Source organism: Punica granatum, chromosome 4 (genome assembly GCF_007655135.1).
Source record: "Punica granatum isolate Tunisia-2019 chromosome 4, ASM765513v2, whole genome shotgun sequence".
NCBI lineage: Eukaryota > Viridiplantae > Streptophyta > Magnoliopsida > Myrtales > Lythraceae > Punica > Punica granatum.
The window spans coordinates 34256859-34272368 of NC_045130.1; the positions used below are offsets into that span (position 1 = coordinate 34256859).

The 15510-nt window shown below is 38.2% G+C and overlaps 1 protein-coding gene across 1 annotated transcript; it reads right to left on the minus strand.

The window, feature by feature from the left end:
- Positions 1–9411: 9411 nt before the first annotated feature.
- Positions 9412–12858, minus strand: LOC116205333 (glucan endo-1,3-beta-glucosidase 8-like). The gene is made up of 3 exons (XM_031537906.1): positions 11979–12858; positions 10167–10832; positions 9412–9977 (listed from the first exon to the last, which is right to left on the minus strand). Exons 1-3 carry the CDS (start codon positions 12314–12316, stop codon positions 9536–9538), a joined length of 1446 nt encoding a protein of 481 aa, XP_031393766.1. The 5' UTR covers positions 12317–12858; the 3' UTR covers positions 9412–9535.
- Positions 12859–15510: the final 2652 nt, after the last annotated feature.

Sequence of the window (15510 nt, forward strand, 5' to 3'; positions counted from 1 at the left end):
AAATTATGAAAAAAATATAAGAATGTAATGAATAGTTGAGAGAAAGTAATGATTGTATTATTGAATTGTATAAAAAGTAATGAATAGTTGAGAGAATTTAATATGAAAAATTAAATTGAATGGTTAAAAAATTGAAAAAAAGAGAGTAATAATTGCGTCGTTGAATTGAAGATAAGTTAAATTAAATTGAGTAAAATTGAAAAAAAATTCTAAAGCCAAACATGATGTAAATATCGGTCGCCAACTTGTGTTTGAATTTCAAAATATAGGCGAACGTATAAATCTTGAGCGGAAGAAGATACGTAATTTCAAATGTTAGTGATCTGTTGAGTCTTCCTATTAAGTGTTGATGACGCATGGGCTGCGTAGTGATGCGTCGATTTTAAGAAAGGAGGAAGAAGAAAGCAACGCACATGGCCTTCGCACAGCCACGGGCCCTTCCTCCGGCTCCGGTGGGTGGCTGCGGACTCCAAAGGTCTGTTCGGTCCACTCGGCCGGTCGAGGTTGGATCAGACATAAATGTGTTTAAAGACATGCATATGACATTTTAATATGGAACTTACTGCATGTATGAACATATGAAAACTTGATCATGCATTGAGAAAGATGAACTTTTTTTTTGCTCGAAAATTGAAAAACTTAAATCGTATTCCTACGTGAATTTGATCTTTTTATAAGAATTTAGCACACTTGACGCTGGTTCTCAACTTTTTTCGGCAATGAATTTGTACGTACAACACCTTCTCGAATCACGAGAAAGTTTTATATGTAACGTGAATATCAAGTGGTATGTACCACAAATTAATAAGAATTTACCAATTAAACTTTCTTTCATTTCCTTTTTTTTTATTCTCGTTTATTCTAATAAGCGTATCCTTTTTTGGATTTTATAGAAAGTCTAAGAATGTAATATAATGAAATGAAAATCTATGTAAAGGAATACAGATAATCCAATCGACAAAAATCAAACTTGAATTCTTTTTAGAAAAAATAGCACTGTGCAACACGATTTTTTGACTTTTTTCACGGTGCAGCACAAATTCAAAATATTTCCTTGTGCAACACAAATTTTTTTTTGCACCGTACAACACATCGTCTGATTTCCGTCGAAAATTAGACGGAATACTTTAGGGGGTATTGTCGAATTAAAGTTCATGGATCTAAATCTAATTAAATAAACTATAAAATAAAAAATAAAAAAGGGAAGGCTTGATTGGAGGGGGTCGAGGCCTCCCGGCCAGACATTGACCCCTTGATTGGGGTTATCGATCGACATAGAGCAAGTCAGCGACCCCAATCGGAGGGTCAGTGGCTGATGGGGGAGCCCCCGACCCATTGATTGGGGTAGCCGACCTTGCTTGAGGAGGCCAGCAACCCCAATCGGGGGTCGATGGCTGGCCGGGAGGCCCCGACCCCCTCCGATCAAGCATTTCCTTCTTTTGCTTTTTAAATTTTATAGTTAATTAAATTCAGATCCTTGAAGTTATATTTTATGCTAAAACCAATGGCGTATCGTGCGGTTTTTTTTGCGTGCTACGCAAGGAAATTATTTGAATTTATGCTGCAACATGAAAAAAGTCAAAAAATCGTGTTGCACGATACTATTTTCCTTTCTTTTTATTCTTAAATAAGAATATGTGTCATTGCATTATATCTCTTTCTCATACCGACTCTCTTCAAATCTACGGGGACATTTTCTTAGATAAACAACATGTATACGACATAGCTTGTCGGGGAGCGTGCGATGGTTTTTGAAATTGAAACCCTCATTCACGTTCACATTCAATTCAAAAACGTCGTATTTTGTGCAAGTATACGTCAACACACAATGACCCAAGCAAGTCCTAAGAGGACATTTCTGTGGGTAACCATAAGTAACACATTTTACCATTAAAAAAATTACAAAAACAAAGGCACAATTTTTTTAAGAGTTCCATCATTTATGATAAGACAAATTGGTTGATAAAGTGGGTTGTTCACCAATGTCTCAAGTAGTTGAGATGTGATCATTACTATCATAAGCAAAGAGGTTTCAGATCGACTAATGTCACTAATTGCAATTATAATAATAGGAGCAATATGTTGCTGTCAATGCAAGCATTGCATAGACATTTTTCGCATTGGACATGTAGAAGAAAACCTCATGAAGTATTGCAGTGTTGCTGTTGCTTTGCCATACATTTTAGAATGGTCTCCATTTCTGGGGATGGATTTCGACTTGACTCGCAGGTACTTGGCCGGACTAGTTTGGGCCGGGTGGAACCCATCCTGTTCTAGAGTCAGGTCGAGCTCGAATCTTGTGTGAGATCCACCCGCCCCTCCGGTTCCGCCCTCTCCCTATATCTTTTTATATAATATAAATTTGTAAAATGTATTTACCTAATAATTTGTAGAGTGAATAAGAGCGCAGAGTTGAGTTGAGTTGAATTTTGATTTTAATTAGTTTGTAATGATTGTATTGTTGAATTATGAGAAAAAATATGAAAAAGTAATAAATAGTTAAGAGAAAGTAATGATTAAGTAATGATTGTGTTGTTAAATTGTGAAAAAATAATGAATAGTCGAGAGAATTTAATATTAAAAATTGAATTGAATAATTAAAAAAAATTTAAAAATGAAAAAAAGTAATGATTGTATTGTTGAATTGAAGATAAGTGGAGTTGAGTTGAAAATTTTTTAAAAAACAAACACACCCTAAGCAATTTGGTCCCTGAGATTCGGATGTTACATCAATTCAATCCCTAACTTTTTTTTAAATCAATTGGGTCCCTCAGTTTTGAAAGTTACATCAATTTGGTCCCCAAGTTTTCATGGTTACATAAATTTGGTCCCGATCATATGATGAAGGTCTCTCAAGTTACAATGTTACATCCATATGGTCCTTGTGCTACATTAATTTGGTCATCTGCTACATTAATTTGCTCCTTCAAGTTATTTCCGTCCAATAGTGTCTCTAACGCCGTTAAAATATGAAAAATGCTACATCAAACAGATCCAACGTTAGATCAGATTAGTCCTTCTGCCTAATTTTGACCTTCTTTTATTGGTAAATACAACATAAATCCAAAGCTATGAGGGTATCGACATCTATGTTCTTAAAAGTAAATACATCACCGCCCTTCATAACTCATCCTAGGGCTCCCAACAAACTGTCCATCTTCATCATGGACTTCAACTGTCTTCCACAAATGCACACTGCAAGCATCAACATATTAGTTTTATAAACCCTAAAGAACTCAGCTTTTTGAAAATGCCATCATCGAAACCAAAAAACGACCACAACAGAGATAGAGAGATGGTACATGATGAAAACCAAAAAAAAAAAAAACTTTTTCACGAGTCTATCAACGTGGGATTTCAAAGAGACGGAGCAGTGCTTAGGTATGCGGACGAACTTAGAGTCGGCTTGATCATCATCCATATTGCTCCCGCACTTCTCTTCATGATCGATTCGCGCAATGTAGTTGGAGAGAAACACTAGAACAGGGGTCGTGTTTCAAAGAAGAGAGAAAGGAGAAGATAAAGGCGTCTGTGAAGTGAAATGAGTGGGAAAGAAGAAAGATAAGATAGATATAAGGCATTGAGGACCATATTGATGTAACCCTAATTGAAAAGTACCCTCGCTACATCAATTTTGGTTTACGTTACCTCAATTTGGTACCAACGACAGTTAACGGCCGCCTAATGCCATCACCCATGAAAACTGCCATTGTCTCCGGGGATTTCACTAATGTGCCAAGGGACTCTCTTTATGTAATCCCTAATCTCGAGGACCAAATTGATGTAACCATGAAAACTTGGGGACCAAATTGATGTATTAAGGACTAAATTGTAAGTTTCAAAATTGAAGGACCCAATTGATATAAAAAAAAGTAAGGGACTGGATTGATATAACATCTAAATCTCAAGGACCAAATGCCTACTCACTCTAATTTGTATTAGTATATATAATTACTTTTTTAGTATTATTTTAATTTATGAAGTGTCTATTGGTGTATTAGTGCCATCCCTAGCCTAACTGATCGTTCAATCCTAATTAAGAGAGTAAGTGAGACGAGGTGATTTGCGAACAATTCAGGCTTGGTTCAATAAAAGCTCATATTCAACTCGATCTTATTGAGTTCGGGCTTGTCGGCCAAACGAGACAAGCTGAGCTCAATAATATTCAGATCAAGAGGCTCGCGAGCCTAAACGAATATATATTTATATATATCATTAGTCGTTACAACCCAGTCCCATCATCCACATCATAATAATAATTTTTATTTTTAGCAAAATAACAAAATTATACTCGATATTTTGTTGAAATAAGTATCGTTGGATTATATTTTGTATGATGTTGTTGTTTTTAACAACAATATTCGGCTCGAAAAGTTAAATAATATTCAGCTTGAAACTCTCGCGAGTCTAAACAAGCCTTCGATTTATTTGACGAACCGAGCTCAAGCTCAGATGTTCATGCTCGACCAAGCTCAAGCCTGAGCTTGAGTTCAGGAGCACATCGACTAGCCGAGCTTGAGCCTTGTAGATTTGGGCTTGCCTCGGATCATTTACACCCGATTCTTATTATTTGTGTGTATGTGTTGTTTTTTTTTTCATTTTCTATTTTGCAAATCAGAAGGGGCGGGCCAGGTCCGACCCATCCTGCACAAGGCAAGGCTCAAGCCAGGTGGGTCAGGCCTGGGGTATTCAGTCACCCGCCCTGCCCCAATCCGTTGCCATTCCTTTCCATTTCTAATTGCATGGGTACAAAGACCCTTTCTCGCATGTCCCTGTCACAATCTGCTTATCAATATATAGTACTGTTGACATCGTAGGGATCTCTCTTATTTATGCGGTAGTTGCATGGAATAATAGACACCTTCTAAATACTATACTTCATATTCGAGTTCAAATTGAAATAAGTAGTCGAAACACTTACTCGAGGTTTAGGTCGACGTAATTACAAGTTGCATGGGATAATAGACGCCTTCTGAATACTGTATATTCGAGTTCAAAGTAAGTAGTTGAAACACTTACTTTAAGTTTAGCTCGACGCAATAAGAAGTTGCATTTTTTTTTTTAAGAAAACAGAGGCAAATCTCTCTCGACCTTTATCTATACTAGTAGGAAAAACACGTGCGTTGCGCGTGTGCCGTTTTGTTGTATGAACCTGTAGTGATTTACATTCCCTTTTCTTCTTCAGTTACAAGTGATTTATCACCAGAAAGTCATCATTAATAGATGAATGCGTGAGTGAAAACTAATAAAAAGATTTCATATCATAACATCGTAAACAATGACTTCAAATATTTCATAAAGATGCTTCTTTTTCCTACAAATAATTTTCTACATTTCACCTCATCCAATTCATTACTACTATGCCCTTGTTCCTCGACAAGTTAGGTCTCTCTTTCCATTGGTTTTCAAGTCCAGGCTACGACATTATTCAAAGGGGAAAGAAAACAAAGTTAGGATTCTTACGGAGTGGAGCGAAGCCCTTAAAACAATCATGCTGAAACGTCAATTACTTATAGGCTCGTAGTTTTCGACTCAACCTTTTCATGTGGGAAAATCTCTACAATTACAATTTGTACGATTAGAGAGATGAAAAATAGATCTGTAACTACATATATCATGATATAACCAGTTTTATTTAAAATAACTTCATAATATAATACATATACGAATCTAAGTTGATCCAATTTTTAATTGTAAATTGCAACCACATGCTTCTGTAAGCATGTTACTTCCGTAAGCGCAATAGTCATACATCAAGCCTTGGAAGGGAACTTTGGCGCTGGGCAGAGTGAGAGAGAGGGTAGTTGTTTCCACTATGGAATATAAAATCTCGAAGTTGTGGAAGCAGTACTGTCTGCGACTTCCATGTCTCACGATTGCATTCTCCCATCCTACCATCCTTGTTGAAATGCGGGGCCTTCTTTTCATCATATGGGATCGTTGAATCACGCTTAAAATAGATGAAACGTGCTTCAATTAGTTAAATTTCCAAAGTTCAGTACCCTGGAATATTATGACATATGGACTGCCATATAATAGAGCTAAAAGAGAGGACCATTTTAACACGTCCAAATATATTCACAACTATAACTAATATATGTCTATGGTACTTGCAGCAGATATATGCAAGGGATGAAAACATGCAATTTGTAGTCTAACTTTATGCAAGGATATACTTGTGGAAGTTTAAAATCTATTGGCCGTATCAGAAAGTAGTTGGCACAAATGCATAATTTGCGATATCATGTCTAATAGAAACAAAACATCACATTAGAACGAATGTAACTCGGTTTTGTATGCAAGACTTCACAAAAATATTGATGGAAATTATCAAAAGAATCTGTGTATACATTGTGACGTGAGTGAAGTATCAACCCTTAGTATAGTCAGCGGTGTGAACTGAGTTGTCATATGGGTAAAGCTTCGCATACCTTGTCCATAGTCCCTATTGCCAAAACCCGAAACCATTGGAAAAAAAAAAAAGAATTATATTATGATTAGTCCATATTAGGGGTGAAGTGGGATGCGGGATGTGCTGGATCATATTAAGTGTTGGAGCTTGCAGGGCTTCGATTCGATGGACAACTTGTTCACGAGCCTCATGGATGGATTCGTCACACATAACCCACCAGTTTAGCGATCAGGGTTTCCAATTTCCCAAATTGTGGGTCCATATCTTGTAGGCTCTTCCATGACGTTGTCCAAAGTTATTTCAGATCCTATCAAAGGGACATGGCAAGCGACAAATCAGCTACCACTGATTCAAACATAAGAAGATTTGTAAACAAAAGGCGCAGATTGGTGAAGGCCCTGGTGTATAAGTGATGTTAGAACTAGGAAATAGTGCGGAGGGCTTGATTTATATGAGAAGGTGCAAGCGGTTATCTTTTTAAGGGTATAGATGCATACTTTAAAAAGTATAAAAGGTATTTTGGGAAATTAAATGTGGAGAAACACAATACTGAGCTCCGCACTTTTATATATGTACTATATAATATATATAGTTTTTTTTGTGTGAATCCTCGTATTTTGAAGTCTAACCCGACTAATCCAGTCAAGCGTGATCACCCATTAAGAGGTAAAGTTCTCGCAACGTGAAATTTTCTATATCTACAAGATTCGAACTCGATACTTTATTTAAGTGAAATAAATATATATAGTTGAGAGTTAATCCCATATAAAAAATTTGAATAGAAAAAATTGGTTTATAAGATATTGGGTTTTACAATTTATTAGCTCGAGCTTTTGAATTAGAAGTTGGTCCAATCGCTTATAGGGTCGGTGGAATTTAATATTGTATCAGAGCAAGCCAAAGTGCGTGGCTCATAGTCAGTTCTTGAGGGCGGGTTCTTTAGGTTCACGTGCGTGTAGATAAAATGTCAAAGCCATACGTTGCCACGATCACTTATAGAGTCAGTTGAATTTAATAATATATATATATATATATCTTTTGATTAATTTTAAATTGGCCGGTAATTGAGGAAGGAGATTTAGTGCAATAGCATAAGTCGCCGTCCGGAACCATGAGGTATCGGATTCGGTCCTCGTAGGTGGGATTTCTATGCCCCTTTTATGTAGCTTTTCTATTTCATTGTTGTACTAGACTTTAGACCTCTCTTGTAACAAAATAAAAATTGGCTAGTAATTTTATTTTCTCAATAATCCATATTTCTATTTTCAAAGATTAGTTATAATATTCCCTTTGATATTGCTCATAATAAAGCAAGTGGGGGCATTTGTTCTTCTAGAACAATTTCAATAAAATATCAAAAGTACTATGATGAGCAACAACCATGTTTTGAAGAGATTGCGGAACAGAGAGATAAAAAGTGCTCATCTCATCTCCCTTTTTCCCTCTCTTTAGTAAAAATTTCCTTAGTATTAATGGGAAAAAGAATTGAATGAACACGAGATATGACGCAATTCATAAGCTATACTATCAGTGGTTCGACTTTATCTATAGTTTAAATATACATTTAAAACACGTTGAAAGCGTTTTGTGATTAGTATAAGTCGACACTAGAACGTAATGAGCAAAAAAAAAAAAAACTACAAGAATTTCACCCAACATAACAAACAAGTCCCTACGAATTATGGAGTGGTGGTGGTTATGGAATCATGCAACTCTCCCACAAGCTGATGGGCCCCGGCCTTTGCACAAATCCTTGTTTGATAATGGGGAATTTTCTTTATAATTTTATTTATTTATTTATTTATCATTGCATCGTAAACTTATCACAAAGTTTTCAGAGATAAGGTACAATTCTCTACATGTATACGGGGTAAAGGGTGTGGACTATCGACTGAATTATGTGCAAGGACGTCCCTGTCATGTGGACATTGCCCTAGGAAATTTCTCATGCATACTCCATTAATGTCTTCTCTTGCTCCACTCCACATGCTATGCTTCCCTTTGGTTGCAATCATTCATTCCCTCTCTCCTCTCATTATTTGAGCATTTCTCGCAACATTTCCCCTCCCCCTCCCATTCTCGATAAATTCCTCCAATATAGAAAATATTGTCATCAAGGTATCGCGTCATGCCTGTCTCATATTAAAAGTTATGTTTGTCCATCGATTTGGTCACCTGAATTATGTTTCACATAAGTGAAACTAAGAGGTAGCGTGGATGATATGTAAACAGTCGATGTCACGGGCATTAATGGAACGCGATGTGCATATACAGAACACATTTAAAGCCACTTTTAGGAGGGTGGAAGGTGGCCAATGGCCAGATCGAGTTGGGCCTTGATTTTATTAACTACATGGTGGGAGATCACACATTCAATCCTAGAAAAGGTGGGGAGTGGAGCTTCTATATGTACAATGGCATGTGCCCCCTCCCCTTGTTGAATAATTGGACCGCATTTATGGCAATTCATAATGTTACACAGCGCGAATTAAAAATTGTACTAAAAGAATTCCAAACTTATATTCTCACTACCCTTCAATCCCAGCATTTTGCGAGAGTGGTAGCTCCTAAGAAGTGCGGGTCATGAATCGGGTGCGTCCCGTATCGAACGAGAAGAACTAGTAGGTGCCGTGTCGGGATTTTCTGTCGCGTGCAAGTTGGGGGCCCAGTATGTTGTAAGGGGTATGATTGGTGAAAGCCCAAATTGGCGCCCAATTCTATGTTCAGGCCCTGGAGTTGGGTTTTGCTGAACCTGGGGCAATCCCGACATCGCCCCGGCCAGTCGGTCGGATGGGACCGACTCTCCTCGCTGGGGGTTCGGGTTGGTCATTGTGGAAGTCGCACTTGTAACTCGTGAGTCATCCAATATGTTGAAATTGTGTAACCAAAATCGTTCCAACTCTTGGCCTTGTCGACCCTGTAAATTGCTTTTAAGCATTGCAGTAGTATCGTTTTACATTAAAAAAAAAAATCCTAAAAAGTATTTACCCTGAAATCAATGAATAAAACATGAATCTGCTCAACTTTATTGTTTTGGTAAAACCAAATCATAAAAAAAAAAAAAATGAAGGTAAAGTACCTTCAATTTGATAAATGTTGTTATATATCTACAAGACTGAATAACTATAGGAGAAGCATGAACACGAACACGAACACGGTCGTAACAGCAAAACCGACTGATGGTGATCTAAAGGGAGAGGCCGACTTGATCTGGATCGGGAAGAGGCAGCTCCCTTGCGAGATATTCTGCGTGCTAACAGTTGCCAAGCCCTGGAAGTTGCAGCTCAGCGGGTTCTGGTTCTGTGCTTGGAAGTACATGTTGAAGGCGTACGAGGCATTCCCGTTGGCATCCAAGTTGTTGCACGAGGAGCCGTACATCAGGGCTGTGCAGTCCGAGAGACTGCAGGCGTAGCTGATCTTGTCTCCAAGCATGCTCAGGTCCTGGGCATTTGGGTTCAGCATGCACCATTGGTTAGGGAGGTATTCCACATTTTTCGCCGGAACTAGCAGCTTGTTCTGGCCCTGGCCAGAGAGATCCAGTGCGAACTTCGGTTGGCCATCATACCTATGTGAATCGTAAAAAGTTACATAAGTACAATGTGAACTTTTAGATCAGCTTGCAAGTGAAGATTTGGAAATTTCCCACGCCTGCCTCGACTTAGATTCCGGAACTTCGTTTGCCTCCAGTTTTTTTCAATTTCCATGCTTTCGGATAAGCTAACAACTGGTTAAGACATATAAAACTTCACGATACCTGAAAATCCCCCAGTGCCGCTCGAAGTTCCCCGGAGCGATACTCTTGATATCCTCGTCAAGTAGACCGAACAAGTACACCTCGATGTAGCCTGGCCGGCGAGGTGTTCCTGTATTTGCTGCGAGCCTCGGCATGAGCCCGTTGTAGAACTTGTAAGCATTAGCAATGTTTGCATTCTTGTCTCCATCTGTGGGCCACCCGACTTCCCCAACTATGATGGTCATGTCCCCGTGTCCGACGGAGTTCAGGGCAGACACACAGGTGTCGAAATTGGCGTCGAACACATTCATGTATTGGACCCCGTTATCGGCCACCGGGGTGGCTCCACCGTCGAAGAAGGCATAGTTTTGGGGGAAGCTCGGGTTTAGGTAGAGGCTGAGGAAGGGATAGATGTTGACAGTGAAAGGGGCCTTGTTCTTGGCTAAGAAGTCGACTATCTGAGTCATGAGAGAGCTTATGTCGCTTCGAAAGATCCCGGCAGAAGGGACAGGGTTGGACTCAGGGGAGTAATAAACATCCGCATTCGAGGGCACCGTGGCCTTGATGGAGTCCCCGACCCTCGCCTCGTTCAGGGCGTTCTGGATGTTTTCAAGCGCCGGGAAGGTGACATTAAGGAACGAGCCGTTGTAGGATGAGAGGAAAGGCTCATTACCGACTGCAACGTATCTGAAACAAAAAAGAATGAAAATTGTGAGAAATCGAGTAAAACTACAATCCGTTCGATTTAAGCTCTCGGACCGTTTCTCGATGGTCCTAAGTTTTAGCTTGAAAGAGTTGAAGCCGATATAGGAAATGTTTGTAGTCCTGAGTCTAGAGATTCTTGTATCCTAATACGGGGCTGCAACTGCGAGGTTATTCTTCGGCAGCATATTATGCTTATCATCTAGAAGAATCCCAGGTTTATTCTTACGTCGCTGCAAGTTATCTCTATGCAAAACATGGAAAATTTCGAATCACCGGCTCGATGGAAGAAGGGGATTTCCTTTCCATCCTTCATACAACTCGATGACACCTTTAAGGATCTCTATCAGTAACTTAAACCATTTCTTCTTCTTCTTTTTTCGTGTTGTCGATGTGCCAATATGAAAACCAATCTTTACCAGTTGCAGTCATCTTCACGTTCGGCACGAAAAATGACGTAGTTAAATGTAAAAAGAAGGGCAGCAAAGATCTGTGAGTTCGACTTCGAAAATGGAAAGTTCTTCGAAATGAAATACCGGGAAAGCTCACGATGAATTAAAAATCAGAGACTGCAATTAACAATAAATGCGATCAAATAAACAAAGTTTATATGGCATCTAATAGCAGGCTGATCTGGTAAAGTCAACTAACAGCACGGATTCTAACAATTGCGAAAAGAGAATCATATAATTTAACACTGGCTCTTAAAAATATGCTAATCGGATCGTGCAACCAAAAACTAACTTATCATTTGAATCATATTTCGATCAGCATCGGGCAGACATGAAACCGAAAATGACTCGCGATCCCGAGGCTCAGACTAACAATGGTGAAAATCATAATGGGATGAGAATCAATGGTGCAGAAGTTACTTGCCAGTCGTTTTAATAACGGAAACACACACAATATCAATACAACTGCATTGTCCTAATCAGAGCTAATTTAAAGAGAATTACTGACTCTGCTACGTGCAATGAGACGAAAGTGTCAATTCCTGATCACACTGTTTCTGCCAATACTTGTAACCGCTAACAGCCCCTTCCTATGGCGATCCCGAGTGAAGAAGCGGACGGAGTTTTCCATATTTAAGAGCTATGGAATATTGATATGCCAGGACTAGGGAGAGCTTACTTGATGTGGACCCCTCCGTTGAAGTTGTATCGGGTCACGTTCTGGCGGACCCAGTTCTTGGCCCGTTCGTAGCTGTTCATGGCTAGGAGCTGGTCGTTGGGGATGCCGACCATGACCTCGATCCCAGTCCCGGCAAGTGCTCCCATAGTAGACTGGTCCGCATCGAACAGCTTGACCTTCTTGATCCCATTGTCGATCAGCATCTGAACCACCGTCTTGGGGAGCAGCTTGTGGGAGGCCATTGTCCCCCAGTTCACGCCAAGCCCCTCCTCGCCAAGGACAGAGCAACCTAGGAGTCCCAGAAACATGATCAACCAGTGGATACACACCTTCCCCATTGTTGTCTCTCCTCACCAGCAGCTCTGCTGGAAACTATGCAGTAAAGGGGTCTCCAGCAAAGAGAGTTTGGATCAAAGTATGGCTTTTTTCGAAGAATCCCGAAAAGTTAGAAGGATTCACCACTTAACAATATAAACAGATAGAACAGAAAGAATCTTCTGGTTTGTGTGAAGCTGAAGACACACACAACAAGAATCTGAAGATGAGTCCTAGGAGTTATCAAAGAAACACTAAATGAACTTTCATAATATGAACAAATCAATAATCAGAGAAGAGGGTGTCTGGTTTGATGAAATGGAACATGAAGCAGATGAACAAACAAAGAAGAAAGACTCAGACAGAGAGGAGAAAAGAGTGTCAATGGAGGAATAGAGAGGTCAAAAACTGGGAAATGGAGGAACTTCTACGACTAGAAGGTGCAGAAGAGAAGGAAACACAAGGTGAACTCTTTTGTGTTTTTTTTTTTTTGGTGGAGTTGAAAATCTCATAATGCTATTTTATTGGGTTTGATTGTCCCCAGAGAAGATAGAATACTAATACTGATGATAAACTAATGGTCGGTTGGGGCTTAGAATATTATCAGAAAGGAGGACTTGAAAAGTGCCCTTTATCTTTGCTTATCCAATGGAAAAAAAATTTTTGAATAAAGATAAAGATGTGTTACAGTTGTCAAACTATTATATTAGTTCAATTAACGGATATGAAATTCACTAGAAGTATGTTGATGTCAAAGTATGTCGATAATCGAGTAGATATTAGTTTCAGTCAATGAGTTGAAAACATTTCATGCATCGACCAAAAGAAAAATGAATATATATATATATATATATATATATTAGAGATAAGAGAAGAAAAGGAGATTGAGGAGTTCCTTTCTGATTAAGAATCTCTCTTCTTCACTATCTCTGCAATGAGATTATGATGAGCTTTTGATCTCACTATGATCTGTAAAGAGAGACAGCTCGATCTGTTCTTACCAGTGAGCATCTTTCTACTACTTCTTTGCTTATCGATGTTCGACCGGGGGACGTGTAAAATCTACATTAATATCGACAACTGTAAATGATTTTGGTCGGCGAAAGATTGTCTTTAGGATAAATAAATCCTCTGTTTCACTTTACCCAAATGAACAGTGAGTCAGGATAAATATACGCGATTCTTGTGAAAGTCGTTCGACCGGGAACAAGTGAAATTCGTAATAATCAACTGTTGTAAATAATTAGGCCCAAAAACACCGAACTTAAGATAAATCGTCCGCTTCACACTATCCGAATAAACGAGCAGACGGAATTCATCCCGGGAGTGAATTATGTGTAGGTATTATTGTTCCATTTTCATTGTTAAGGAAATGAGAAAATGTTTAGTGAGTATATACAGTCATGTGACGGTGTAAAACTCAATCAATAATTGATACGTATAAAAGATGTAATCATAATTCATAAAATTTCTCATTATCTTTACATATATTGATTATTAATCGAGTTTTATATAATCACATAATCGTATAATATTTATTTATTAAATAATTTCTCCAACAAAATATCTCATCAACTGGTGGATGCCAAGGAAGATTTGGAGTTATTCTATTTTTAACATATTTTCTGGTTTGGCCGGTGACCATCACACGTGTAGTCTTATTAATTGTACGGGCAAAATGCGTTGTGACTTGTGAGTGTAACCTTTTCATGTGGCACGTGCAACTTTGCTAAGCCCAAAAGTTCTCTCAATTAATAACTAACTAATAACTAAACTAAAAAGTAGTCATAAAATGTCGCATACAATATCTCCCAAAGGATATTGCTCGCACGGAATTCGAGTCGAATTTCTATACCTCGACTTCCCCTCATCTCCCCTCGGATACTGCTCGCATGGAATTCGAGCCGAATTTCTATACCTCGACTTCTCCTCGGAGATGATGACTATAGCGAGTTTTTGGGTCGATCGATTGTTTAACTCACTTAACACTACATGAAAAAGAAAGCAGAGACTCTGCGTGGTTGTTTGATTCTGAGTGGGCTGAATAATTATGTTAGAAAATTCGCGATAAAATTTTTATTAGAGATTTGTTTATGGATCGATAAATCACTCAAGTAGAGATAAATAGAAGTTCGGAATGATAGAATCAAGAGGAAATGACAATTTTATGTAATGTTTGAACGAGTCTTTCGATTATTAAATAATCTTTAGCGTTATCGATTGTCATGTAGGATGGCATGCCAATTGACAAAAAGACTCTGACGATTATTTTAAAGATGCCATTTGGGTAGGTGTGATTTGTCCATTGTCTAATTCAACGTCTCTTTCTTGTCCAAATGATCACATCAGGGATTCTCCATTCGAATTGAATCAGTGGCTGACTTATTTTAGAAAATTCGTGGAGGGCCAATATTGGGAGGCTTCCTTTGTTTCTTTGTTGTTTTTTTCTTTTTCTGGTAAAGAAAATGGCAAAATATATAAATAAATAAATAGCATTTTTCTTGTTTGTAAGGAACAAGAGATCATGGGCACGGCTGGTCCATAAATAATTCTTCGGATAATCTCGAGGATAATAAATAAATATTATATCCCAAATAAAGTTAAATTCACCTCTGCCTTCATTAGGGCTCTGAAGTTAATGCTTCCTAGCGGCTACGAGCTTACGACCAATAAATCTATCTAGCCGGGCACATTGAAAGAGTTCTAGAAATTATTTAATTTCTTTTCTATTTCTCTCAGAGATTTTTTTTTTTTTGCGAATAAAAAAATATTTCGTGAGACAATATACAATTCTTTTATGAAAATGAAAATTTTGTAGGCCGTCATAAAGACAATCATCCAATACAGTCTACATGAGGTTTTCAAAAAGAATGACTTTGTAGAGTTTCTTCGTATCGCTCTGTAGTTTATATATACAAATAATGGATATTGATTGATTAAAAAAAATACGTTTTAATTAATAAATATTATAAACGTTGACGAAGCTTACGAGAAATTGGCAAGGAGAGGATTCATTTACTTAATTTGAAAAAAGGCAGGTGTGACGTAGCTAAAACCGAGTCAAGCTGGCGGCTTACAGAAAGTAGTATTGATTTTATACCTAACTCACGGATGTCCATGCCCATCTTAACCGTATTGTGTTACATTAGATGAACCAAGTTTGGAGACGATTATTTCATGTATGCCTTATTATTTATCCGGTATGTTGGCCACTCTT

What these genes read in the sequence shown, in the direction of transcription:
- LOC116205333 (XM_031537906.1), bottom strand. Translation starts at nt 12,316, where the DNA reads ATGGGGAAGGTGTGTATCCACTGGTTGATCATGTTTCTGGGACTCCTA. An exon ending in AACGGAGGGGTCCACATCAA is followed by an intron (nt 10,833 to 11,978) that starts GTAAGCTCTCCC and finishes TTTTTGTTTCAG; the next exon opens with ATACGTTGCAGTCGGTAATG. An exon ending in CGGCACTGGGGGATTTTCAG is followed by an intron (nt 9,978 to 10,166) that starts GTATCGTGAAGT and finishes CGATTCACATAG; the next exon opens with GTATGATGGCCAACCGAAGT.